Raw genomic sequence first — 27,492 nt, forward strand, 5'->3', positions numbered from 1 at the left:
TGAGACCTGATCTTAACAATGTTAGAAGGCTGCTTAACAATTAAGTGCCCCCTATACGTTGTTAAGATCACACCTAGTGCTGGTCACCATTACAAGATCACTGTGCCAGCCAACAAAGAACAGCAGCAGAATGTGAAACAGGTTAATCTCAACTCCTTTTCTGCTTACAGTGGTGCAGCAGCAGTGTTGTTGCCTCACAGCAAGAGGCTCTCCGGTTTGTTTCTTGGGTGGGGTGCCTTCTGTGTGGAGTCTGCATGTGCTCCCTCCATTTGTGTGGGTTTCCTCCAGGTGCTCCAGCTTCCTCCCAGGGAGTACGTAAAGTGGTTCCCAACTGCAGTACTGGCTTTCAAAGCTAGCAGGCACTGTTTTTTTTTCTCTGTAGCTAGTAGTACATGGAGCTTTACTCTTGTGGTGAATTTCTTGGCATCCTTGTCTCAAACACATAATAAGCAGAGACGCAATCATAATCCTATGTGTAAGCAATGATTAAGTCCCATCTCAAGTACCCATAACATAAGCCAAGCTGTCTTTCCTCATACTGAATATCTGTCATCACTGCAATTCTACAAGCGCAAGATCTTTGTGATATATCCTTTCTATGTAGGATCTCCCCTGGTGGAAATATAAGGTTGTAGGTTCTTTCTCTTATTGTGGATATTACCACTAAGTAGCACAAGCTTTGCTTAAAGAATTTGAATAAAATGTTGCCCACTAGCAGATTTTGCTCTTTGTTGAAGTGGGAACAATGAACAGTGCTAGAGAGATGCAATGGTATATCTCATTGGGTGTTGACTGTTGTAAGATAAGGTTTTTCTCTGAGACTGAGACAATTACTAGAAGAGCATACTTGAGCTTGCCTTGGTCATGGGGATACCTTTCTCCATGGGATTTCTACCTGATGGTGACAAAAAATTGTGAGATCTTCCATGTCCAGAAATGAGTTTGACATATCTTAGCATTGGTTTAGTGAATGAGAAGTTGGACACATGGGTTTTGGCCCAGAAAGTTCCCAGGTATTTGAAAGACATGGTAATTTCTGGAGTATTTTGTTGTTTGTCAAGGATGATAAGGTTGAGCCAGCACTATGATATACATAGGGGGAGCTTTAACTATGGCCCAGGCAATCCTGATTCAATGAGTGCCTCAGGCATCTGTGACATTGCCAGGGTGGGATGGGTATGCCTCTCCTGGAAGGAGGGCATTCATCTAGGGGATCCTGGAAGGGAGGCATAATCCACAGAGGGGAGTAGCCCTATATGGAGCAGACAAAGGTGGAATGGTGGGGAAAATGAAGCTATATCATTAAATAAAAAGTCCTCCATACAGAAGCAGTCACAGGCATGACCCACTAGGATATCCTTAAGATTCACACAGGCCTCAGCCTTCAGTTGGAGAAAGTCTGAAGGTGGAAGGAGGAGCTGGTAGACCTGACAATGGACAGGGGCACTGGGACAGCTGGAAAGTAGTCAAAGTAGGAAAAAAAAGGATGATGAAGTTGGATATGTAAGACTTGAGTCAATGGGTGGTTTCAATCAGCATGACTTTTGTTTTGTTTGGATTTAGTAGTAGTTTTCGTGAGTACAGCTAGTTGTGAGGAAAAGGAGGTCCTATTGTAACTGTCTGTGAATAATACTTGGGGATTGATGTGATCTATAGATGACCATGTCATCAGCACACAAAAGTATTTGCAGATAGGAAGGACTGTTGGGAGGCTGCTGAGATAAATGCAGAATAGTAAGGAAGAAAGAACAGAGCCCTAAAGGGCTCCTTTTTATTTTTCTCAAAATGTTTTGAGTTTCTTATATCATGGTGGGAATGGACCCCATTATTAAGTTTGGGGACGGGTAGAGTTTATGAAATTGATATTGCTTGATTATTTTTCTTATTTCATGTTGGAAATGGACTCCATTATTGAGTTTGGGTACAGTTAGAGTTTATGCAATTGGTATTGCTTGATTATTTTTCTTATATCATGTTGGGAATGGACCCCATTATTGAGTTTGGGTACGGTTAGAGTTTATGAAATTAGTATTGCTTCACTATTTGCTGTTAGCCAAGAGTGGCCTCCTTAGTAACTGCAAAGTACCCAGCATTGCTACTTTCTATAGTTCACACATGGTCATTTGTATTGGTAGCATACTGAAGTATGATTGTAAATTATTTTTTGTTAGTCCTGTATGGGTATCTATCTTCCACATTGTTCTAGTTCCTGCTTGCAAATCCTGGTACTTTCTTTGTGTCCCTCAGTACATAAGTCACAGTAATCACTCTGTATAGCTCTTTAAAAGATTAGTGCTCCTTTTATCCTCTTTTCTTGGACTACTATATCTAGTTTTCTTGTATTTATTTTCTTAACTGTAGGTATTGGGTGATCCCATGTGATCTAAACTTTATTGCTAATATTATGTGGTTCATGTTTCCAGTGCTTCTCAGCTCCTTGTATGTTGTAGCATTTGTAAAATCTCCATTGTAACAGACTCGCTACATTATTGTTCCCTTCAGTAAACAGACCCTTACATAAGTATATTGCAGCCAGGAAAGAGATGTGCAACTGCTTCTATTTATTTATTGCTTTTGATTAGTGGGATGGTCCGACTGGGAACTCAGGCCCATTTCCAGAGGAGGGCCAGGGAGAAAAGCTCTATTAAAGTTACAAAACTTACAAAAAAAATATATAGAAAAAAAAAGAATTTCAGTTTCTTAACAGTAGAAATGGGGCTTTAGAATTATGCAATAGGTAATTTAATCAAGACAGAAGTGTATACAATTTGATTTCTGTAGGAGTGTTATACAATAATAAACAGGTTACATTTACATGTTGTTTGTCTTTTCAGCTTTTCCCGGTAAGGGGTCACTGCAGCGGAACTCTGGTCCGCTAATGACTGGTAGTAGATTTTTATGGTGCTGAGTTGCCAGCCCGACGCCCAACCTTCAGCGAAGGCACGCCCATTCACGCATGTCTTTCGGAGGCCACTCGACCGTGGGGAGGACATGCAGACTCCACACAGAAGGCACTCCCCTCACACTAGCTGAGAATCAAACGGGAGGACCTCTTGCTGTGAAGCAACAACACAACCGCTGTACCTTTGTGGCTTAATTTACAAATTACATTTACATAGGAGTGATAAAAAGCAGTATACAGTTATAAGTATAGATGAGATTTATATGCATTATTTATAGGATAAGATAGGAGAGCTGGAGAGTTAGGGGTTGGTGACAAGTCTACAGATCTGAGAGAAGAACAGAGCCAGGAGGAGTCTAGGTGCTCTTTTAGGTTTTGCTCAAGTCTACATGAACAGATGTTCTGTTTTAGTATGATAGGCAGAGAGTTCCTCTGTCTAGTGACACAGGGTGAGTCTACCCTCCACGTATATTATGGGATCTGGAAATTAATAGTAGGCTCTGATTACCAGGTGGGGAATAGTGCTTGAGAATGTTTTGTAGAGAACAGCATGTTCTGTATTAAAGGACCTGCAGTTATCTCTTTCTTCCATTTTTCTTATAAATTTTGTAAAACAATGTGTATGTAGCTCACTGTCTTGGCTGTCTTTATTAGCCTTTCATCTTTTGGTTTAAATTCACCTTCCCTTAAGCATTCCTGTGTTAAATCCTAATCAACATGTAGTTAGGAGTTCTCTATGCTTGTCACTATATTTGTGGGATTTTCAGTTTTATTTCCTTTTCTTCCAGTCTTTTTCTAGACATTCTTTATATTTTGTTTTTGGCACTGTTTGGTCCTTTATATTCTTTCTTTTGTTTTGACATTTTCAGTTGCTGTCTGATTCAGTTTCCACTCTTTTCCAAAATGTTTGCCAAAGTAAGCAAAGATGTTTTAACAGACTTCTTCATTTCATGCTTTGAAACTTCCTATTTTAATTTCTCCCTTTAGTAAGGTTTTTAGATGATGAGGAAGATTTTGTTGTAACACTGGAGATGTAATGTTCATAGGTTAGTACTAGGCTAACTGCCCTTGCGAGCCATTGTAAGCCTAGTCAATTATCTCTTGCGAGACTCAAACCTTGCACCTTTTGTTTGTAAGCCAAACACCTTAACCATTAGGCCAACCTCCCAACCGTCATGGAACCACTGGGTGGCTTGGCAACTAATATCATAGGCTAGATGGGTTGTGTGCAGGAGTGAATGATTTACTGCCTCAGTAATCTTTAACCAAAATAATTAAAGGCCTTAAACCTTGTAACTGTCCTAAAATATTAGCACAACTCTTTTACATCCAACAGCCTACAGGCTGCTCCAATGTGACCGGTGTTTCTCTTTTTTAACCATGAAAGACCTGACCCTATGTGACATCCTATTTCTTCATAAAACCAGTAGTTCTGCAAATACCCATACTAACAACTTAAATTTACACCAACAAATAAGCAAAAATCTTGGTCTTTAAGGTTAGTTTTAATGACTGGATGGTAGACAAATTTACACCAAGGTTATCATGTACGGTCCTGCTTGATTTGGGAGATGGACACTATTAAGTACTCACAAAGGATAGTGGGAACTTTTAAGTGTGTCTGGCCACTTACGGTCCCTGTGGTTGTTTGTCTAGTATTGTTCCTATGTTCCTGTGTTCCTATGTAGTGTGTCAAATGCTTTGGTGAGGTCTATAAAAACTGATCCTGTGACTTGCTTTCTGTCTATACACAAGAGAATTTCATCCATAAGGGTTCAAACAGCTGTCCCTGAGCATCTGCTGGCACAGAAAGTATGTTGTTTGGGAGATAGCTGTACCTGATCAGCAAAATACAGTTATAGGTTATTTCTGTCCTGTACTTTACCTAATACAGAGAGTGATGAAAATGAGAGTTAAATATGTTCAGCATAGGCCTTTATAAATCAAGGTTGAAGGCCATTGGACCATGGTGGGTTGTTGCTGGGAGTTTCATTGATTGAGTTTATGACCTCAGCAGTAGAAACTGCCTTGGAGTAGAATAATAGGGATACTTTGGCAGGGTTTGCGTCTGGAGATTGAGATTGGTGGTAATATAAGGGGTGGGAAATTCTGATAATGAAGTAAGAAAGTTCTTTGGAGTTAGATGTCCTTTGGGGCTTATGAATATATTGCATCTGAAGTTATTTCTTCTTTTATGTAATTATTTGATTAACTGGGACCCAGAGATATTTAGGCTGGTTGAAATTGGAAGATTTTTGTTGTCCAGGATATTAGTTTTCATGTTATCTGATAATTTTCTAACTGAGTTCATTAGTTAATGAATGCTTTCTTAGATTCTGTTGTATTGCTTTGCTTCCATGTTTTCCATGCCTCATTTTTAAGTTTCAACAAAGCTTTAAAACTCTTTGGTTATCCATTTAATTTGGTTTGTAGAATTTGTAGGTAAGGCAAAAATGTTTTTCTACTGAGAGAAAGGTGGTTGCTAATGTGCTGGCAGCTTTTTCTTCATCCTGGATAGATAAGACAGATGTCCAACCCAGCCAAAACTGTGTGTCTTGAATTTTTTTGAAGCTATTGCATGTTTCAGGTCTGAAGGTTATTAATTTAGTTATTTGATTACGCATTGTGTTTTTGAGTGTGAAGGTTATTTGGAAGTTATTTCTTCTGGAATGCTTGTGATCAAGTCTTGGAAGGAGAGATTGTTTGACTTGTTGCTTGGTCTGATAGGTTAAGAAATGATCTGGATTATGCCTATATCAGCTAGTCATTCACTGGAGTCCTGGCTGTTTGTGTTAATTAGACTTAGATTAAAGTAACACATGGTTACTACTTGTTTTGATTGGGGTATGGATTGAGTTACTGATGTGACTAGATGCTTTATTTTTGTTAGGGAAATATAAGGTGGAATGTAGACTGATGCACTATAGAGGTCTTCATCTTTAGGTTGCTACATGGATGGATTGTGTGAGAGGAGACCTGCAACAGACAGACATGACTGTCGAAGAAAGTAGGACAGTAGCATTGACTTGAGAGAGAGAAAGAGAGAGATATGGTGACAGTTAACATAATACCCTGACCGCATGTAGAAAATGGGAAAACTGGGTTGACAATGATGATGACTTTGTGATCTGTATGTTGAGGTTTTTCAATGTTAGCCAGTTAGGACTGCATTCCGAGGGATTAGTAACCTGAGCGTGTATGTTACATAGGTGGGTTTTGTGAAGGATCATTGTGCTACCAGCTGATCTAATTCCAGGTCTGCTGGATGATGCATATTGCGACATTACATGAGGGGAGTTGTCCTTGATCCATGATTCAGTGATGGCTATGATACTGGGGTAGAAATAAAGCATGCAGGTATATTAAGAGTCAGCGAGTTGTGGAAAGAAGACATGGTGGGCTGACTTGGATTAAATTCTGCTTTGCTATGGAGGAAGAGAAGTGATGTAAGATGGGAAATAGTCTAGTTATATACTTTGGCTAGGTAGCTATTTTTGGTTTTCTGTGCTTTAAATTTCTCTGGGGTTGTAGAAGACTGCTCTATGGAGTTTTGGAAACATGTAAGCAAGATGGTGTTGAAGAGGTGCATTTTGGTGGGCTTGATGGATTGTGTTTGTGGGGTGTTGACTGGGATTGTTTGGGGGGAGATGTTCAAGAATCGTGTGGAGTTTAATTAAGAAGAGATCATCATCATCATTTTGTACATGGCTGTGGAGTTTAATTAAGAAGACACCTTTATTTTGTACAAGGCTGTGAGAATTAAAAATAAGATAGTCAGTAAGAAGAGAATGTACATGTTGATGTAAGGGCTGCTGGCTGTGTATGAACTGTAGCTTTTAATGAATGTGTGTTTATGGATGGATGCATGTGATTAATGTCATGTTTTGCAGTTTTAGCTATATTACGGTATGTTCTGATACTGGTATGGAATTGTGTTTGCTGCTGTAGTAAGGATGAGTAGAGATGTGTGGAATTGGATTAATTTGGAATAGGCAGATTTGTTTAACAATAGATGGGAAGGGATATGTAGGTACAAAAGTAAACACACCCAAGGATGGCTGTCAAATGGGACTGAGAATCAAAGTGGGATGGCAATTAGTGGCAGCAGTAGTCAACCGGTGTATGTATGCAAATATTGGTTCCCCTAATTGAGTGGTGAGTGAAGGAGGTAAATCCTGTTCCCACCATTTAGTTGTGCAAAAAACTTTATTGACTACAGATGCTAATGCTAGGTATGATTATTTAAGTTAAAAGAAGCTTAGTAGAGCAAACTGATCAATTTATCAGCAAGTTCACTTGAATGTAAGTAGTTCCATATATGTTGGGTACCTACAAGTTATCTAGATTAAAAGAACAGAGGAGCAGAGTTATTGACAACATATATATATATATATATATATATATATATATATATATATATATATATGGTGAATAAATGCACCTTAGCCCATTTACAATATTTCCAAATGGCTAAGAAACAGCTAGTTGGTTGATTTTGTGACGAGCAGATTTGGTGAAAGGTTTATGTTGCTGTCAGTTTCGCCTCAATGTGTTGCATAGTTTGACCAGCAGTCAGTGCTCTTTAAGGAGGCTTTTACCATTTTTACACTGTGCTGCAACTATGTAGGTGGCAAATACAATTTAGGAGGGTTTGGGATGGGGCTCCTGGCATGAGGGTGCAAGGAGGGGGCTTTCCCTCCTGCAAAAAAGCTTTTTTTGGGGGGGGGGGGGTTCAGCTCACTGCCTTCAACATTCATCTTTCAGAAACAGTAAGCTGAAAACTAAGATTCACAAATGTGTAGGTAAATCGGTTACAAAAGTATTAGACAGCGGTCAGATCCTAGAAAATCATATGCGTAAACTTTATTTTACCAAGAACTGTACCTACTTCACACATTTTGAAATTTCCTCATTATTTTGTCTTTATTACTTTCACAGAAAGACTGTCCCATGCATTTATAGGCATTTAACAGCAATCAGCTGATATTGCCTCATAATGGAATGGTCACTGATAACCAGCACTTTAAATGCAAATATAATGAACAGAGATAGAGAGAGAATAGTAGCCAATTTATTAGAGATGAAACTTTACTAATCATTAAAAACAACAATAAAACTAATGAAAATCTACAGTATCTATTATTTTTATATTACGTTAGCACATCTGTCATAACAATGGAGAGTATTTGTTTTATTAACTTTAAGCATTTTTAACAAACATTTATCTAGCCTAATGTTGCCAGCTTCTTTGGTTCTAGTCTGTATCATTCAGATGTTCCTTATTAGATCACTTATTCGGCAGCCTAAGCTATATGGGTAATGTCCTGTCAAGAACTTAAAAGCTAGCCACTTTCCAAAACCTTAGGATACCTTTGACACACCCATACCATTAGTCAGTTCAAGCTAAGCTGAATAAAAGTCAGCACTCCTCTGCAGAATTTTAAGGTTTGATGGCCAGCTAAAGCTGTTCTACTGCAGGTTATCTCTGGGGAAAAAAACTACCACTTTATTTTTTCTGACAGAAAACTTACTTTTTCTGTAAAATATTTATATTTTGGGTAGGTAAAAGTACTTTTATGGACTATCACATGACTTTTGTTTACTTTTAGACGGGAGCATTACCTTTTTAGTTTTGTGCTTAAAAGTTGTTAAAATTTATTTAAAACTACATTTTCTATAACAAAACTGGTGTTATTTACTTTTTGGGGCTGGGGTAGATGTTTAAAGTGTGCTTTACTCTGTTTTTGGTGAGCAAGTATCTTTTTTACAACGTACTTGTTTTTAACAGTATTACAGCTTAGCTTTCCAGGGAATCAGACATCTTTTTGGCTTAAACATAAAACAACTTACCAGAGCCTCACTTTTAACTTCTTCCAGTCACTAAAATAAAAATATTATTACGAATATCTACCATGACAGTAGGCTGAAAATTTGCATCAGCCATGGGTGGGAGTGGGGGATGGGGACTCTGCTGAGGCCAAAGTTGGTTCCTTGGATCACTAATCTTTTTCCTTGGGTCCTGCAGGTCTAATCCATGTAGTTACCATGGACCGGGGGTTAGACACAATATCTGCAGCTTTTGGTGTGCCCTTGTTAGGCAGGGGGGGAGACACTGTTGTTGGTCCTGGGAGAAGGGGCAGGGAATGCTATTCTGCTTTGCCAGTAAGCTGTGGCCAACCCTAGGGAGGTGATTATTGGCAATTCTAGATCTGTTTCTTCAGGAATTCCTGACAAAAAAAGACTAAACACATGTCTTTTTTTACCTTAGTGACACTGGATTGGAGTAATTTATTGGGTTTAGCTTAGGGTTTAGTGCAGGCTGTTGACCCTTCTTATATGGCTGGTTCTGTTAAAAGAAAAATGAAAAAAAAAAAGATTATTTTTTTCTGAAGTGAATCGAGAGTTTGAACCTTAAAAGGACCATGAGGGGAGAGATGATGTAATATCTTCATAGATTTCAGATGCAGAGTTTAAAGAAAGTGTGAATTTGGATAGTCCTGATGAAGGATTCGGTTTCTCAGACTATTTCCAGAATAAATTAGTTGGTTCAGTGGGAAAACAATGATGCTTCTCAGTTCCTCAGAAAATATTATGATATATTTAAATTGGAATTTCCAGAACCTACTCATGTTCCTCCTGTTCTTTGTGCTTTGGAGGATGTTTTTGTCACAGGCTCAGCCTGCAGTTTCTCTGTCAGCCTGCTGCCCCCCCCCCCCAAAAAAAAAAAATCATACAGATTATATAAGGTTCCTCAGCCTCACTAATCCCAGACCTGACCAGGCAGGGATAGGTGTAGTTAGCCCAGCTGATGCTAAGCATTTTGTTATTACTAACCCCTCTTCTTCTGACAAGGATAGGGAAGGATTTTGATAAGTTTGGGGAAAAAGTCAGTGCTTCCGGAACTCCTGTTTTTAGAATTCTCAGCTGTCAGAGTCATATGCTGAAGTTTATCCTGGCCATTTATAAGAATTATTATAGAAAAACTCACCAGCTTGAACATAAACCCCTACGTCACAAGATGAGTTGCCAACTGGCTTACAGACAGAACTCACACGGTAAGAATAGTGAGCTCCACATCTGACTCTGAACCAGTCACAAGTGGTGTCCTGCAAGGCTCGGTTCTGTGACCCCTAATGTTCGGCATATATTTCTCAGAAGTACAGGCAAACACAGGAGGACTATGGCTAACCAAGTTCACTGATGACTGCAAACTGGGAGCCATAATTGATTCTCTGGCTGGCACGGATATCCTTCAAAAAGGCCTTACTGAGACAGACACCTGGTAACTGGGAAAAACAAAACACCCACAAATTACCACATAGGCAGCAGCCCCCTTAATACAGAAGAGATAATAAGAGATCTGGGGACCCAGGTAGATAGTAATCTCTCCTTTGACAATCATACTGCCAAAGTAGTTAGGAAATCCTTCTATGTGGTCCATCTAATTACTAAGGGGTTCGCATCTAGAAATAAAGAGGTTATAGTGCCCCTCTTCTCGTCATTCATCAGACTCATCATAGAGTACAATGCCCCATTTGGGATGTACCTCACAAGACACTTCCAACAGCTGGAAAGACCACAAAAGCACCTCACCAAGAGGATTACTGGCCTCAAACATATGTCATATGCAGCCCGACTGAAAAAACTCCAGCTGTACTCAGTGGCATATCGCTTACTCAGAGGGGATCTCTGCCTGACTTACAAAGCTATGTCCAACTCAGAATTGATGGACATGCTCCACCTAAAGAAATCCATGTCACTGCGAGCCACGTGCTCTAGTGAGCTAAACCTCACCACAACAATAAATAGAACATGCTGGAGGGATAGATTCCTGTCACAGAAACAAAATTCCTAACTACATTAGGCAGAGCCCCTCACTAACACTCTTCAAGAGAAGCCTTGATGAGTGGATGGGTAACAGAAAATACATCCCTGGGATCACTTCATTGGCTCTGCTTGACAGAGGCTCAGTTAATTAATCAATGGGGCAGCGAAAACCGACACACTCTGGCTAGGCTTAAAAATGCCCTCGAGCAGATAGCCTAGTACCTACCTATGAACCTATAAGGAATGTTTTGGCACTGGTTGCCTCTTGTGAGGGAAACCTCTTTTGTATAATTTGGTTTCTACTGTTTCTCAAGTCACTACCCATTGTTTACAATGTGTCCTTGACTCTACGGATTCCACTTCCAGGGCTGCTGCCAATGGAACTGTTATGAGGAGGTTTGCCTGGCTGTGGTCACAAAACCTCCCAGAGAATATTAAAAATGAAGCATAGACTAGTTTGTAGACCCTCTGCTGCAGAGATCACTAAAAAGTGTTGATGAGAAAGCAGAGCTGATTCAAGGAATCTCAGATTTTCAAGCCTCTTTTTTCAAGTTTATCAAGGGATTCTATGTTCCCTCGTCTAATTTCCATAAAAACACAAAATAAAAAGTCCCAGAAATTTGCTGGTAAGTAGACATTTAAAAAGCAGTGGCAGGGAGATTCCAAAAAGAAAGCAGGAACCCCACACAGAAAAGGGGACTCCAATAAGTCTGAGAGACTATATTATGGACTCCCCCCACCCACCTACCAGTCCTTTAATTATTCTAGAAAGTCTAAACCTTCATTTCTTTACTTGGTAACAGATTGTTTCAGACAGATGGGTTCTGAAAGTAATCCATCAAGGCTATAGATGGCAATGAGAGAGAGTCACTCCCTCCTTTTCAGGGGATTTCTTCTCATCAGCTGGACCAAACTCTTCTGTTCCCTTCTGTTATCCAGCATATGCTGGCTTAGGGAGTGATAGAACAGTCCCTTCTCCTCAGTTAAGGATTTTATTTAAGGATGTTTCTTGTGACAAAGAAAGAAGCCTTTTGGAGACCAGCTCTGGATCATTTCTTTCTGAGCCAATTTGTGACCAGTCCTAAAATTTAAAATGCTGTAACTTCACAACTTGCTATCCCTTATTCCCCATTTGATTTCCTAGTGACCTTAGATTTAAGACATGTATCATCACATTCCTATATATCCAGATTTCAGGTGTTTCTTAAGGTGTTGTGAGTCTGGATCTCATCAGTTCTCTGCCTCACCATTTGGGTTACCTGCTGTTCTAAGAGTGTTCACAAAGTACCTGTCTCTCATAACAGCCTACTGCAGACTAAAATTGATTCACATTTTTCCTTATTTAGATTACTTGCTTAAATTTGCAGTGTTTTTTTTCCAGGTGTCAGGAACCCCTCACTTGGATAAGAGATCTGCTACATAGGCTGGGATTCCAACAGAACATTTAGGACAGGATTGCTTTTCTTGGGTGTCTGCTTAACATCTCAGTTCAAAGAGTTTTTATAATATGGGGGGGGGGGGGGGGCAGATCTGTGTTTGCATCTAGTTATGAGTTTTTTTCATTCAGACTTCTGTCTCAGCAAGGTAATTTCTCAGGATTCTGGGTCTCATTGCATCAATGATAATCATACCTCTTGTAAGACTTCACCCAAGAAAGTTACAGTGGTACATTAAATCTCTATGGTGACAGCACCAACATCCTTTGATCTTTCAAGTCCAGTTCTAAGATTTGAGAAAAGATAAATTTTGTGGTGAGAGCACCAATTCTCTCAGAATACAGGTCTTCCATTCTCCCCTCCAGCTCCAGCACAGTCAATCACACCAGACATATCAGAATTTTCTTGGGGAGCAATGCCTATGGGAATAAAAGTGCAGAATCTTTGGGCCACGTGCTATCAACTCTCTCATCTCTGGTCTCCAGGGCCACTACAAGTGTTTACAGACAGGACCATTGTGATGTGGTACATAAACAAGTAAGGGGGAACCAGATATTTTCCTCTGTACAGACTAATCATGGTAGCCTGGGGTATAGCTTTTCAGCACAATCTCAGTGTAAGGACATTCTACATTCCATCTGAGCAAAACTGTGTGGCAGACAAACTGAAGAGGAGCAGGACAGATTCCCATAAATGAAAACTGAATCAGAGGGTCTTCCAAGATTTGCACCATCTCTAGTGAACACTGCAAATAGATATTTTTGCCTCCTCTCTAAACAATCAATCAGCAAAGTTCTGCTCCACGACTCCATGTAAGAAGGTGCAGAAAACCAGTGCTTTTTATTTTTTGTGGACAAGAATGTTCCTGTATAGATTCATAGGTGTGCACTAGGCTAACAAACACAAGGACCTTTTTAAGCCTAGCCATGCATCCGAAATCTCTGACAAGTTCTGGTACCCTTGATAAGTATAGGTTTATAGATGTGTACTAGGCTAATGACCAAAATGAACATGCATTCTTTTCCACCCTTTCTACTAATATTCAGGGTACTTCTGAAGATTCCTCACAGAATGGATTTACTCATACAAGACCAGGGGTATTTGATACATCTCATCCACAAACAGCTGCAACTGCTTGGATGACAGGATCTTAATACTTTTTAGACACCTTTTTTCTGAGGATGTACAGCAGGTAATAATGGAGACAAGAAAGCCTGCTGCTAGAAGGTTATCTAGTTGGTGCCCACAAAATGAAACAGCACCCATTCACGGCTCAGGTGTCTCTGGGTTTATATTATTTATATAAGTTATTTTCCAACGACCTGTCATGCGCCTTGATCAAGGTTATTTGACAGCCATTTCTGCATGTCTGCCCATGGATCATCCACTTTCAATGCAGTCTCACGTGAAAATGTTTTTTTTTGGTGTTGCACAAAAAGTCTCCTATACAAGAGGTGACTCCTCTTTGAGATCTTAGCTTTGTGTTAGAAAAACTAAGTCTTGTTATATTTGAAAAAGCTCATTAAGCTAACTTGAGGTTTATGACATGGCAAACAGTCTTACCCATTGCTCTGACAACTGCAAGTAGAGAATCTGAGATGCATGCTCTAATAATGGGTCACCCTTATCTCAATTTTCACAAACATAGGGTTTCTTTGAAAACCAATCCTTTTTTTATGCCAAAAGTTGTATCTCAGTTAACTTTACGCCAAGCTTTCCATCTCCCTACCTCTTTTCTACAACCTAAAAATGAAGGAAAACATTATTTCATGTTTTGCATGACCACAGACAACTCAGACTCTACCTTGACAGAAAAAATCTTTCAGAATTTCTGAACAGTTGTTAATTTTTTGTGAAGGAAAGAAGAAAGGACAACCAGTGTCAATACAGGCTATTTCTAAAAGGTTGTCTTATGCCATTACTTTTTGTTACTCCTACAACAACACAACAATTCCAGGAATGGTCAAAGCTCATTTTACCAGGGTCTTGACTCTTTTTGTGGCTTTTTGTAAAGGTGGGACCCTAGAAGTATTCTAGAAGCAGCAACTTGGTCCTTTGTGAAAAGCACTGTAAGCTAAATCCTTTCTTCAAGTCTAGGAAAGGCTTTTCTTGGACCATTCTCCAGGGGTATCTACAGCATCACTCTTCCTCATCCGAGTCTGTGCAAGCTATGGTGATCTACCCATATAGCTTAGGCTACTGCAGCAGTGATCAATATGAAGAACACAGTTCAGCTGTGTAAGTAAACTTACTATAACAGTAGATGTTGGTATGATCATTGCTGCTGTAGCTGCTCCCTTCCTCTATCCAACTTGTTCTTTCTGTTTTTGTTTCATGGTGTGGATATTTATTATTATTTTCCTAGGATTGTTCTTCTCTGGACTTTAGCCTCAATCTCTGTAGGCAGGAAAGCTCTGGTTGGCTTGGCTGACCAATGGTTTGAGTGCACTGAGGGTACCCTGAAGCTTTGTAAACTGGCTGGCTGTTATGTCCTTGGCAAGACAAAACCTCTACATCTTAGGCTCCTGCAGCAGTGATCATTCAAACATCTACTGTTATGTTACGTTTTCTAACACAGCAATACTTCTATTGATGCTTTTAGTTCATCTTTAATCTCCAACAGCTACTTTCAGAGCTTATGTAATTCAGCTTTAAAAAGGAAACCATAAGCGAAACAGAATATGACATTGGTTGTTACATATATGTCATGTGACCAAAACATAACATTAAATAGGTAAATAAAGTGAAAGACTGAAAGGAAAGCAGGGAAAAAGAAAGAGAAATGACAAGGGACAAAAGAGGATTTATAAGGAAAGAGAATATAGCATTAAGGACAAAGAAGGAAAGGACTTATTTCAGCAGTTAATACAGCACCAAAAGGCATGACGTAGTTCTCAAAAGAGGCAAATAGAAAAAGCTCCATTAACAAGACTACATTTTCTCAATTTCTTACATAATACTATTTTGGCATGGTACTTATTAATTGTACATAAAGCCATTTACTACTCCTGTTGGTTTGGTTCTGCAAACAATTTCATTAACACATTTGAAATAAAGGCTACACAACCAATACTACTTACTGCTACATTGTAGATAGCCATTCCCACAGCATGGTGGTCATTAATTTTCTCTGTGGAAACACTTTTTGTCTCATAAGCAAGAAAGATACCAAGAAGAAGCAAGAGCCCTTTGTAACCGAAAACTGTACCTGAAAAATAAGGAATGGGTGCATTTAAAACAAGACTCATCACAGCTGAAAGGTGTTTGTTCATTGACTGTCTGCACTTCCTGCATTGTCTTTGTTACACATTGTCACACTTTATAATACATTCTTTAACTGAAAAGAATATCTGTTTTGTATGATTTACTGACAATGCTGCATGACACTCCTGTCTGAAATAACTGCTGATGTCTCCTGTACAATGTGAACAAAATACATACATTTGGAAACAGTTCAGGTTATACTGCATTTAAGAACTACATTTTCCTTAGCCATTATTTATTATTAATCTAGCAAAATGAAAAACTTGTTCTTGCTTAGTTTTCTTTTTTTGAAACTGCAGTTCCCCTTGCAGTGACAGACTCTGGTGTCATGGAAGAAGGTCCAGCATTAAGAGCAAGTGAAAGAAACATACAGGATAGAAAGAATTTGATCCAAATAAATAACCAGTGCCAAAATCATGGTCTGAAGCTAAACGTCAAAAATAGGTTCATAGGTGGGGTCATAGGTAGGTACTAGGCTATCAGCCCAAGGGCTTAAGTAAGTCTAGCCAACAAGGTTCCCTGGCTTATGCCACCCAAGAGAGTTATTTTCCTGTGCCCCAGAACAGCCCTTGCAGGTATTGAAGCCAGGACCCTGCACATCATAGTCAAAGCAATTTACCAGGAAGCCACCTCAATGGGCTCCTAAGAGTTAACCTAGTTGTTCAGGATTTGGGAACTTATGTGGACAGTGACCTTAATTTCCACTGATGTGTACTTTTTCTACAGAACTAAACCTCTTCTGCAACATCAACAGAAAAATTTGGAGGGACAGGTGTATCTCTCAGGGGATACCACTGCTCTGGTATAGACTCCCCATCCATGTTAAACAAAGCTCATCCCTGTCCATATTCAAGTGCAACTTGGATATATGAAAGGGTAATAGAAAATATGGCCCAGGACTGTCCCCTCTACTAGACAGAGGCAGCTCCTAAATGCTTTATTCCTCACACAGATCTCCTCAAATTACTTATGGTATTGATCACAGCTATTCTCACTAGGGTAATATATAATTATCGGCTATGGTATGGATAAGGACAATCCAACAACAAATGTTATAGGTTAATTCAAGCGCCAAAAAGGAAAGTGGCTAGGCTTAAAATATTTCACAAGGGTAGTTAGCTTAGCACTTACCTATGAACACAGAAGGGGTCTAAATTACTACATGCAGAAAATTACCTTTGAAGTGTTTGTGAATAAGTCTTGACAAGTGTTCTTACTGTGAATCCTTTGTTTTAAAGAAAAGGCTCACTCAGTACCTGCTTCACTTGTAGTTCTGCAAATGGTAATACCCAGCAAGAGTTAAGAAGTTTGCCAAGCAACAATGTGAGTTACTAATATTCTTTACAAAGAGGTTAATTTCTCTTGAGAAGAGATATAAGATGTTTCCATTATTTTAAGTGTAAATTCTGGTGATTACTATTATTCCATTATTATTTTTATTGTATCTATATAAATGCAAAATGAAAACAGATTATATGTAAGGAATACTCAATAAAGAAATTGACCGTATTATACAAAATAAATATAGGATGAAATATCAGTTTTGTTTAATGAGTGGTCTGATGGAAAATGTCAAATTCCATGAAAATATCATAAGATTTACTGACATTTTTCCCTGGAAAAGTGGAGAATCATTGTTTGCATTAATAGCCCAATAAATGCAATGGTAACACATTGCAAGGTATCATTTGATATGTAGGTGTTCAACAGAGAGGCATTCATACTAATGATTGTTATGCATGTATTATTAACTCCTTCAAGACTGGTTTGAGTAAAGGATGGAAAGGAATGTGTAAGATACTGTGAAAAAAGATCTGCTGATGTATTTATAAATATAGCTCACAGGAGCAAACAGGCACTGTGCCCAGCACTGGCTGTATATGGTATGGATATTAACTAGGTCTTCTTCATGTACAAATACATAGTGGTGACAGAGTGCACCTTTAATCTCTTTTCTACACTGCCCATGTCATTGCTATGGGCTCAGGCTGCTCAGCACTGGCTTAGGTAAAGGACTGATGTGTCTGGATTAGCAGTAGGGTGAATGAGACAAGGTTGTAGATGGTGGCACCTTAATATTTTTTGCAGCCATCTCATAAATGGTTCAGACGACTTTGCCATTACACTGAAGCAATTTACCTAAATATATTATTTTAACAAAGGGTCTACAGCAGTGGATGCTCCCATTGGCTGCAGCTCCATTTATTTGATTATGTAGGTTAACACACCATGTGTTTGATACACTAAGACACTATGCACGGTTATCCTACTGTGCAAATGAATCTTGAACTCTCGAGCTTTAACTGCATGAGCTTCAACTCACCAATGATCAGAGTTCCTCCATAGGAAATCACTGTCATTGAATTGTTCAAGAGGTGATTCCCTTTTGGGGAAATTTCCTCTATTTCTGAGTAAACATGACCTCAGAGTTGGTATATATACATTCAGTAGGTGTAGGGAGCTTGTCCCCTTGCAAAACACTTTAGAATGTTTCAGCGAGATGTTTTGGGTGAATGCAATGCAGGGATCCTTAGTGTGTTCACTTTTGTCCACTCATAGTGGAAGCACTAAGTACAATATGTTGACCTAGCAAGGTGCAACAATGCATGTGCAGCTCTATAATCATGACAGCGTAATTCAGTTTTTACCAATGATGTTGATGCTAAGTCATGGTCTGTTGAACACACTTGTACTAAAGGGATGTTGTAAATATTTTTTTAGTGCATTTCTGATTATATTCCATATTTCCTTAGTTAGGCACTTTAGTACAATGGGCATATCTTCATTTAAATATGGATACCAGAAATCACCCAGGAATGCAGTGGCATGTGGTAGCATTCTCTGCAGTTTGGGGATTTTGTGATTTTTTTTTAGGCTCTGTTATGTGCTTCTTTCGTTTTAACAGCCCTACACTACCACCTCCTTTATTTATGAATACCACTGCTAGATAACACAGCATCTTTGGTCCCAATGGAAACTGCATGCAAATCTTATAATAATACATATATTTTTTCTATTTGCTACATGATATTGGAGAAAGTAACAATTAAGTTGCCTCTCTCTGCAGTTATGAAGATATGGAGAGTTTGATGAAAAGGTAAAATACTTGTAATGCCCATCTTGATAGAGCTAGGGTGAAGTTATTATATAACTTCTACTAATTACATCAACTTCTAAAATTAATGAATTTTAACTCTCCATTGAAATGTGATGACTGGCAATGTTAAGTCCAGGAACACCAGAAAAAAGACTGAAAATACAAGAGAAGAGTGAATATTAGAAAATGCTGCTATTTATTAAACTTGTTTTTTGCTTGTGAGCACACATTCCTGTACCTCTCAAATGAGGTACAAGCTCCCCACACGCTCCAAACTTGTACATACCACCTCTGAGATTATCATACTTTGAAGAAAAGGAAATGTTCTTTGAAATGGCAATATCAGTTTTAATATGTGTCATTCAGTAACCACATTTCAAGACTTTGCATTATGAGCCCCGAGATTTTAAATAGTTACTGCAAATTTCTTGTTTTTTATTATTTAAATTTACATTTTATTGAGTGAGTTAACATTACTAGACTAAAAGCTTCTTTTCAGGGGAGACCTGAGGTAGAATTCATACTAACTAAGGGAAATTTGGGCAGGGCATTGGGAAACTTCCCCTACTAATTTTGGAATATGCACGTCCCATTCTAGGGCAGTGGCAGCTTGGTGGACAGTGTGCAATCAGGAAAATATGGCAGAAGGCAAACAGGTAAACACCAATGCTGTGGAGAACTGTAATTGAGATTGTGAATGATTCAGAAGTTGTTTTACAGCAAAATTAACTTGCTGAAGCTGAAAAAAGAGGAATTGGCAAGTGAAATTTTTATTACAATCCTCCAGTCAGGAGGTTTGCAGGATGATTTATTGAAGGAGTTGTTGTTGCAGAGTGAACCTGAGAATGGAGGAAATGTTTCTTGGGTGGCATTATGGATAAATTTCAAAAGGAGGAAGTGGAGTTTATCCTGAATGGTGAAAGTGAAATGGAAAAGCGATTTTATGCAGAAAAAGTGAAAGATGGATCAAGGGAAGTAATAGAATAGAAAAAGGAAGAAGATAATATAAAGGAGAAGTATGTGGTGAGGAGTCAAAATAAAGAAGATTAAGAACTTGATAGGTATGATGTTTGCGACAAGTTAATGGTTTCTTTGGATGTAAAAGCTCAATAGATAACATTTATTCTTATAAACAAAGAGACATTTTGTGATATTATATTTCAGACTGTATATGCAAGGGAACATTTACTTGGACAATATGAAAAGAAGAGCTGTAATCTTTGAAACCTATATGTAATAAAAACATTTAACAGGGAGACAAAAAAGAAAATACATATGCAGTTTTGAATGGAAGCTGAAAGAGAGACTTTGAAAGGAAATTTAAAAACAATTATGCAAAAAGGTGCTGGATGTTGTAAAGGCTTATGACAGAAGGAGCAGAAGGGGGTTATGGACTGATTGGTGGGATTATAATATTGTGTTAAAGATAGAAAAGGATAAAGTTATATGTATTCCAATTATGATAAATTTTTAAGAAAATGAAGGTGTGGTAAATATTGGGGGCAAACCAAAACATGTTTTTTTTATTGTGGAAAAGAGATCCTCTGATAAATAACTGTGATAATAAGAAGTTATATATCTGTGGGGAACTGGGTCATGATACAAGAAAGTGTGAACTGAAATGCTATAAGTGCAAAACAATAGGGCATTTATGGATGGACAGTAAAATTGAAACTAATAATAAAGTAATAGAAGAAAATGAACAGGGAGAGGAAGTGGCAAAGGTAGTGGAAGTAGAAGAACAATTAGATAAAGAAGAGAAATAAAAATGTAGAAAGGAGGAACTAGAGGAAGGTTCTGAAATAAGTAATGAGGAAGATATAAATTGAAAACTAGTAAAAGGAAAGAAAATATGTTGGCAAAATGGTAAAAGATAAGAAAATTTAAAAGGGATAAGTATGAAAGAAAAAAGAAAGGAAAGAGACAGAAATAAAGTTACATTTAAAAAAGAAAGTATAATTTCTAGAAACTTAAGGAAAAGGGAAAGTAATTTTAGAGTGATATTGCTTTCTGGAAATGGAAATGTGAACAGTATTAAGAATATAGTGAAAAGGATAAGGGCTTTGGAGTAGTGTAATAAGTGTGATATATGCAATCGTATTAGAAGATTTAAGATTTTTAACAAGTGAGTACAGATTACAAACAGAAAAATTAAGGGGGACATAATATGGAAATTGGGGAAATGATCAATGTTCTGGAACAGTGGTGTTTTGCAGAAATTCAGTAAAATATTAGATATAACATTAGTAAGAAAGGGAAGATTAATTATTATGGTCTTAAGAATGAAAGAATAAGTATATAGAATTATTGCATTTACCTGTAAACAAAGGGATAATTTATTTCAGTAAACTTTAGATTATATACTGATAAATATGAATATTACAGTGACAGGAGATTTGTGTCTGTTATTTTAGAGAAAATAAAAAATAAAGGAAAAGATATAAGTAAATGCTATAAACTATGAGCTATGGTACGCTAAATCTTTGGGATAAAATTCATGGTCTTATAGAAGGTTTATTTATAGAACTGAAATAGATTATATATTATTATAAGAAAGATTAACTATTGGAGAAAAAGAGCCAACTGTAACAGGTTTTTCTGATCACCAAGCAACATGGCTAAAGGTAAAGGAAAACAAGGAGTATATAAAATAGAAAAAAAAGTATAAAAGGGTTAATTGAGAAAACATGGGGTGAAGAAGTAAATAAATTAGTAGTGCAGTTATGGAGAGATCATATTATTATGACAGCATGTTATAAAAAATATCCAAATGGCTGATTACTTTTAAGGAAAACATCTAAAAAATGTTGCTTACAGTGGCAGAATGATTTAAGAAAAATAGGTAAAGAAAAGGGGTCTATATCACGTTGTCAAAGTTTTACAACTTCAAATGCTATATGGTCAAACCCATATGTTCGAAGTTGTAAAACTTCAAAAACTTAAAAAGATAAAATAAAAAAATAAATAAATTACCCAGCAGTTGTAAGCAGGGAGGGCTAGCCCCCCTGCACCCTCCACATGGGGGGCTGCACCCCCCCACAGCCCCCGCTCTTTAAATATACCAACTCTGAGAATGCACTACAATGAAGTACAGTGTGGAAAGGGAAGATTTGCCTTTACTACACTGTAGTGTGATCTTGGAGTTGGTATATTTAAAGAGCAGTGGGTGTGGAGGGTGCAAGTGGGCTTGCCCCCCTGTTTAAAACCATCAGGTACATTTATTATTATTTTTTTAAGTTTTCAAAGTTTTACAACTTTGAACATATGGGTTCGATCATATAGCGTTCAAAGCTGTTAAACTTCGACAATGTGATACAGGCCCAAAGAAAAGTATAGAAGAATATATAAAGATGCACTAGAAGATTTAGAAAAAAAAAATGATAGAGAGTATTTTGATAAAGAAAATAATTATATAGATAAAATCAAGAAAAAATAAGAAGCTATTATTTTAGTGAAGGAAGATAGTACTGTAATGAAAGCAATAAAAATAGAAAAGGAAAAGTAGAAAGAAGTCAGGAACACATTATGAATATTGTATTAGTGTATGTATAAGAAATGTTTAAAGAAAAAATGGAGATAAAAAGAAATTGAGCAAGAAAACAAAGAATTTGAAAAGTAGTTCTCTTTACATGAGTTAGATAAAGTATTAGGACAAGTGAATGTAGCTTCAGCTGCAAGATCAGATTGATAAGCATATAAAATGTAAAAAAAATGAATGAAATAGCAAAAAGAATATTTTTGAAAGATTTTTAATGAATGTCTAAATGAAGGTTTCATGTTTAAAGAATTATGTATCATAATACTTAAACATATATGAAAGAACGAAGATAAAAGACAATTAAAAAATGGGAGACTAAAAATACTGAATAATACTGATTATCAGATTTGTATGAAATTAATACAGAAGGGAATTGAAACTAAGATGAAAGTGTTATAAGACAGTATATATAGCAAAAAGTGCAACAAATGTCAAGAACTATTAAGGATTGTGAGAGAGATCATGGATGATATAAATAGAAGTGGAAAAAGTGAAAGTTATGATTGCAGATCTTAATACAGCATTTGCTACAGTAGGACATGCCATTTTATGAGTGATAATGAAGGAATACAATATAAGTGAGAAAATTAGGAAATTAAGTATGTCCACTTATAACTATCTTTTTCTTCTTTCAGCTTTTCCCAGTTAGGGGCACCACAGCGGATCACCCTGTCTGCTCATGATTGGCAGTGAAGTTTTACGGTGTTAAGTTGCCAGCCCAGCAACCAACCTTCCACAGAAGGCACACACATTCATGCACTCATGCCTAGGGCCAATTTAGAGTGTCCAATCCACCTACAGCATGTCACTGGGATGTGGGAAGAAACTGGAGCACCCGGAGGAAACCCACACAACCTCAGGGAGGACATGCAGACTCTGCACAGAAGACACCCCAGCCGAGGATTGAACTGGACAACCTCTTGCTGTGAGGCAGTAACACTAACCGCTGTACCACCCTGGCCGCCCATGTCCACTTATAACTATAATAAATTAAAATTTCTAGTAAATGGTTGGCAAAGGAAATAAATACACATGAGGAGGAGTGTAAAACAGGGATGTCCAATGAGTTGTATATTTTTTGCTTTAGTTATACATGTGATAGTATGTGAGGTAAATTTTAAAATGAAAGATGTTGTAGGAAATATACAATGCCTGAAGGATTAAGAATTCCAATTTTGGTTATGTTATGTGGATGATATTAAAGTGATTGCAAAAAATAATACTTTGATAAAACAAGCAATATTTTAATTAAATAAATCTTTAAAAGCAATAAGTATGACTTTAAACAAATAAAAATGTAAAGGACTTGGTGATGTGGTTAAGACAGAGGGAATATATTTCACAATTAATGAAGTTTCTGTGGTAGGTATACAACATGGGAATAAAAATGCATGTAGAATTCAATAGGAAAAATAATACAGTAACTAAAATATTTTTTGAAAACCATATAGGTTGTCATTTAGAAAAAGATTTATTTGGTAAATTAAGTATTAATGGGAAAATAACATATCTAGCAAGTGTGTTCATGTTGTCAACAATGTTTGAAAAATAATTATTACAGATAATTTCTTTCATTTATATGGGGCTCCAAACTGAATACAGAAAAAAACAGGTGTTTTGTATTTAAATAAAGACGAAGGAAGTTTAGGTTTAATAAATCCAGTGATATATTCTGCTACTCTAAACTTGTAATAAATGCTAAAGTGGATAAATGAGAAATATGACAGATTAGTACCAGTAAGAGTGAAGGTCTACAAGAGGGTAATGAGACCAGCTATGTTATATGGGTTGGAGACAGTGGCACTGACAAAAAGGCAAGAGTCAGAGATTGACGTGGCAGAGTTGAAGATGTTAAGATTTGCACTGGGTGTGATGAGGATGGACAGGATTAGGAATAAGTATATTAGAGTGTTAGCCCAGGTTGGAAGGTTTGGAGACAAAGCCAGAGAGGCAAGATTACGTTTGTTTGGACATGTGCTGGGGAGGGATGCAGAGTATATTGGGAAAAAGATGCTAAGGATGAAGCTGCCAGGTAACAGGAAAAGAGGGAGGCCTAAGATAAGGTTTATGGATGTGGTGAGAGAGGACATGCAGGTGGTTGGGTGTGACAGAGCAAGATGCAGAGGACAGGAAGAAATGGAAACAGTTGATCTGCTCTGGTGACCCCTAACGGGAGCAGCCGAAAGAAGAAGAAGAAGAAGTTGTAAAAATGTTTAAATATAAGTATGCTCAATTCTAGGAGATAAAAAGGAGCAAAAGAGAAAAAGAATGTATAAATCAGTGGTGCAAAACCTTTTTAAGGAGAGGGCCACTACACAAATTCTTAATGCATCTGTGGGCCACCTCAAAACATATTAAGTCATTACGAGATAACAATAGGTACAGGTGACTGGCATTTTTACTTAAGACAGTAGTCATGAAATTGCCTATTTTCTACATCAACTTGGCATTTAACTTTAGTCTAACTTGCAGTTATGACTTATTACAAACTCTTGCAGAAAGTTACTACTGTTTACAGACTACAAGTCATAAACAGCAAAGAATAGTTACTTCCATGGCTAAAATTAGTGGTGTGCACAACTGCAGTCAATTAGATAAGTAAGCACATGCTGAAAAGTTTGCCTTACTGGAGTAAGGCATAGCATTTCTTCACTTAATTTAAAAATTTTTGGTTAGTCTCTGGGTACCAGATGGCATGATGTCGCTGGCCAGACATTGTGCACGACTGGTTTAAATGAATAGACAAAATGTTGTCAAGAAAATTATAATGGGCAAAATAAAAATTGATGAAATAGAAAAGGAGAGAAAAGTGTGGTATAAAATATAATGATACAATATTATTATATTAAGCTATAAAATAAGAATAATATCAAAATTTTTTGTGGTGACTAGTAACAAATAAATTACCAGTAAAAGGAAATATACCATATACAATAATATGTTCACATTGTGGGGAACAGGAAAATACAGATCATGTTTTTTTAAATGTAAAAGAGCAGTGAAATTAAGGGAAAAATTATGTAAAGAAAATGTCTTTGAAGACATAAAATAAGTCGATAAGATAAATATGAATATGATTAAATATGGGTATTATAAAGACAGAAATAAAGCATATGTTAAAAGGATAGTTAAAAAGCTGTTTATGCTGTATGGATAATATGGAATGGAAAGATAAATGAAATTATGTTTAATGGAAAAAGGATTTTGCAACAATATTGAGTAAAATCAGATGGTGGTTCTAAAAGATGGAGTGGGCGTCCTGTAAGGATGAAAACTTGGCATACTAAGATAATTATGATTGTATAATAGTAAAGGAAATAAATGGAAAACTGTATATTTGTAAATATGCATATTTGAAAATAATATTCTTGGTATAAATAAAGGACTCCTACTTCAGTAAGTGCTGTGGGATCTTCTATCAGGCAGACTGGGCTTTGGTCTAAAATCTGTTCTGAAGGATATATTTAGAATTTAATCACATTGTTATGAAGGAAATCCATGGTTTAGAATAATTGTAGTTCCCAGTTTATTTTTACTACAATTCTTTAAAACCTTTTAATTTCTACTACACTTTTAAAAGTAAAATAAAATCAAATGAATTGCAGACAAAACAATACATGATTCTAACAATTATGTTTTGTGGCTTCTTTATATATGAAACATTTAAAATTGTAAATTGAGGTTGTACTAACTGAAGTGTTATATAATATCTAAATTCTTTGTTTAACCTGTTTCATACCAAAACTTTAATTATTTGACTAGTTAAAAATATTTTTGAGGCATGTGTATATGCAGAGGTAAGCAGAGTAAGATTCACAATGTATACAGCTTTCCAGCACAATGCAGTAATTTTGTTGTCATTTTCGCTGCATATAATAAGTGTTGTTTAAGACTCCTTTTCCTCTACAATTGCTACATCTCATTCCATCTACAAAAGAACATCAGTTTACCCAACCAGGTGTTCATCTTGTTGGAGCTACAATGTTCCAGTTGTGGTAAGATAAGCACATCAATGTCCTCCTTTGGAGCCTCTTTGGTGAACTCCTGCAAAAAACATATAAAAAGGTATGAGACATCTCTTAAGTATGTACTCCAATCATCAGCATATGTACTAATATGCCATGAAATTCTTACTATTCCACCTACTCTGATGGTATACCTCTCAACCTCTTAGTGCAAGAAATCTGGACAAATACATAATTAATAGGAAAAACAGGCTCAGAAATAGGGATGATTTTTAAATATTGCTATTACAAACTTCAAAAGTTGATAAATTAGCAGGCTTTCCAGTAGCAATAATTTTCTAAAGCATATGAAATATGAAAGTCAAATGTCTGTCATTATTTTCTGATTTAAATCCTCAATGATTTGCGAGAAAACCAAAAGTTTTATGAGAAGCATAACTAAATATATGAAGAAAAATCTGCAAAAATCTGGACAGTTGAACGGTATGTCTGATGGTTACACTACTGTTTTCCTAACCATGGCAGCTAGGTTTTTTCCATTCTCTTAAGAATTAAAGGGGCAATCCCAGTGTTGAAAATTTGGGTCTGTGTTTAAACTGATGAAAGCAACACCCACTTTAACTGTCATGTTTATTCCACCCACAGTGTCAATTTACTTGGAATATCCTGTAAATCAGCAGTCTCAGTCTCCTTTTAGTTCCCAATGTGAACTAAAGTTTGGTTTTGTTTTCCTATGAGATCTGAAATAAAACATTGGGTTTTGGATCAGCTTTCACTTTATGAGCAAAAAGACATGTGAAACTCTGAAATCTGGCAAAGATAATTTTGTTTAATCCTAATTTATTTACAAAAGAAAATGAAACATTTTAGGAGGGCATGGCAAATGTGAAAATCAAGACTGATGAGCAACAATCTGGATAGCTGATAGGTATGTTTTTATTTAACAGGAAAATAGCTTTAATTAGTTACTGTTACTGGAACTGCAACTATTACGAGATCATGTTATCTTACAGACTGGACACTCCATTCCTAGCATCAGATGAAACATACTTCTCAACACTGCTAGTCTGTGTAAGTAAATGGGGTTTGAAAATTACAAAATTCTGTTAGAACTGTGTTCCACTGTATGCATTTTCATAAAATACGGGTGTGACAAATGATTCACTGAACCCATTAATAACTGCAACAGCAGGCCTTGTAGAAGAGCATTACTGTTGTGTTAGCTCTGTACTGCAGAATCTCTGAAAGTTCTAAATTCTTGATCATAGAGGTGTCCAGTGCATTTCAAATCAAAATGGGGTGCACACAAGAGAGATACATGTATACAAATGACAACATGCCCAGTTTGTATCATTATACTCAAGCTTCCTAATATACTCAGTTAAAAACAAGATCTGAAACAAAGTATAAATGTAAAATTTAAAATCCCAATATGGGATGAGTAAACAAGTACACATCTATTC

The 27,492-nt window shown here is 37.0% G+C and overlaps 1 protein-coding gene across 1 annotated transcript in view; it reads right to left on the reverse strand.

Moving 5' to 3' along the window:
• The window catches only part of LOC122812080 (gamma-aminobutyric acid type B receptor subunit 1-like), a 4,315,174-nt gene that overhangs the window by 172,875 nt on the left and 4,114,807 nt on the right, over positions 1–27,492 (reverse strand). Inside the window, exons 21-22 of the mRNA XM_044084348.1 lie at positions 26,015–26,108; positions 15,246–15,373 (exon numbers count right to left, since the gene is read on the reverse strand). Coding sequence (XP_043940283.1) covers positions 15,246–15,373; positions 26,015–26,108 — 222 coding nt within the window. The remainder of the gene's footprint in view (positions 1–15,245; positions 15,374–26,014; positions 26,109–27,492) is intronic.

This window comes from Protopterus annectens, chromosome 9.part0 (genome assembly GCF_019279795.1).
Source record: "Protopterus annectens isolate FY-2018-M chromosome 9.part0, PAN1.0, whole genome shotgun sequence".
NCBI classification, from domain to species: Eukaryota; Metazoa; Chordata; order Ceratodontiformes; family Protopteridae; genus Protopterus; species Protopterus annectens.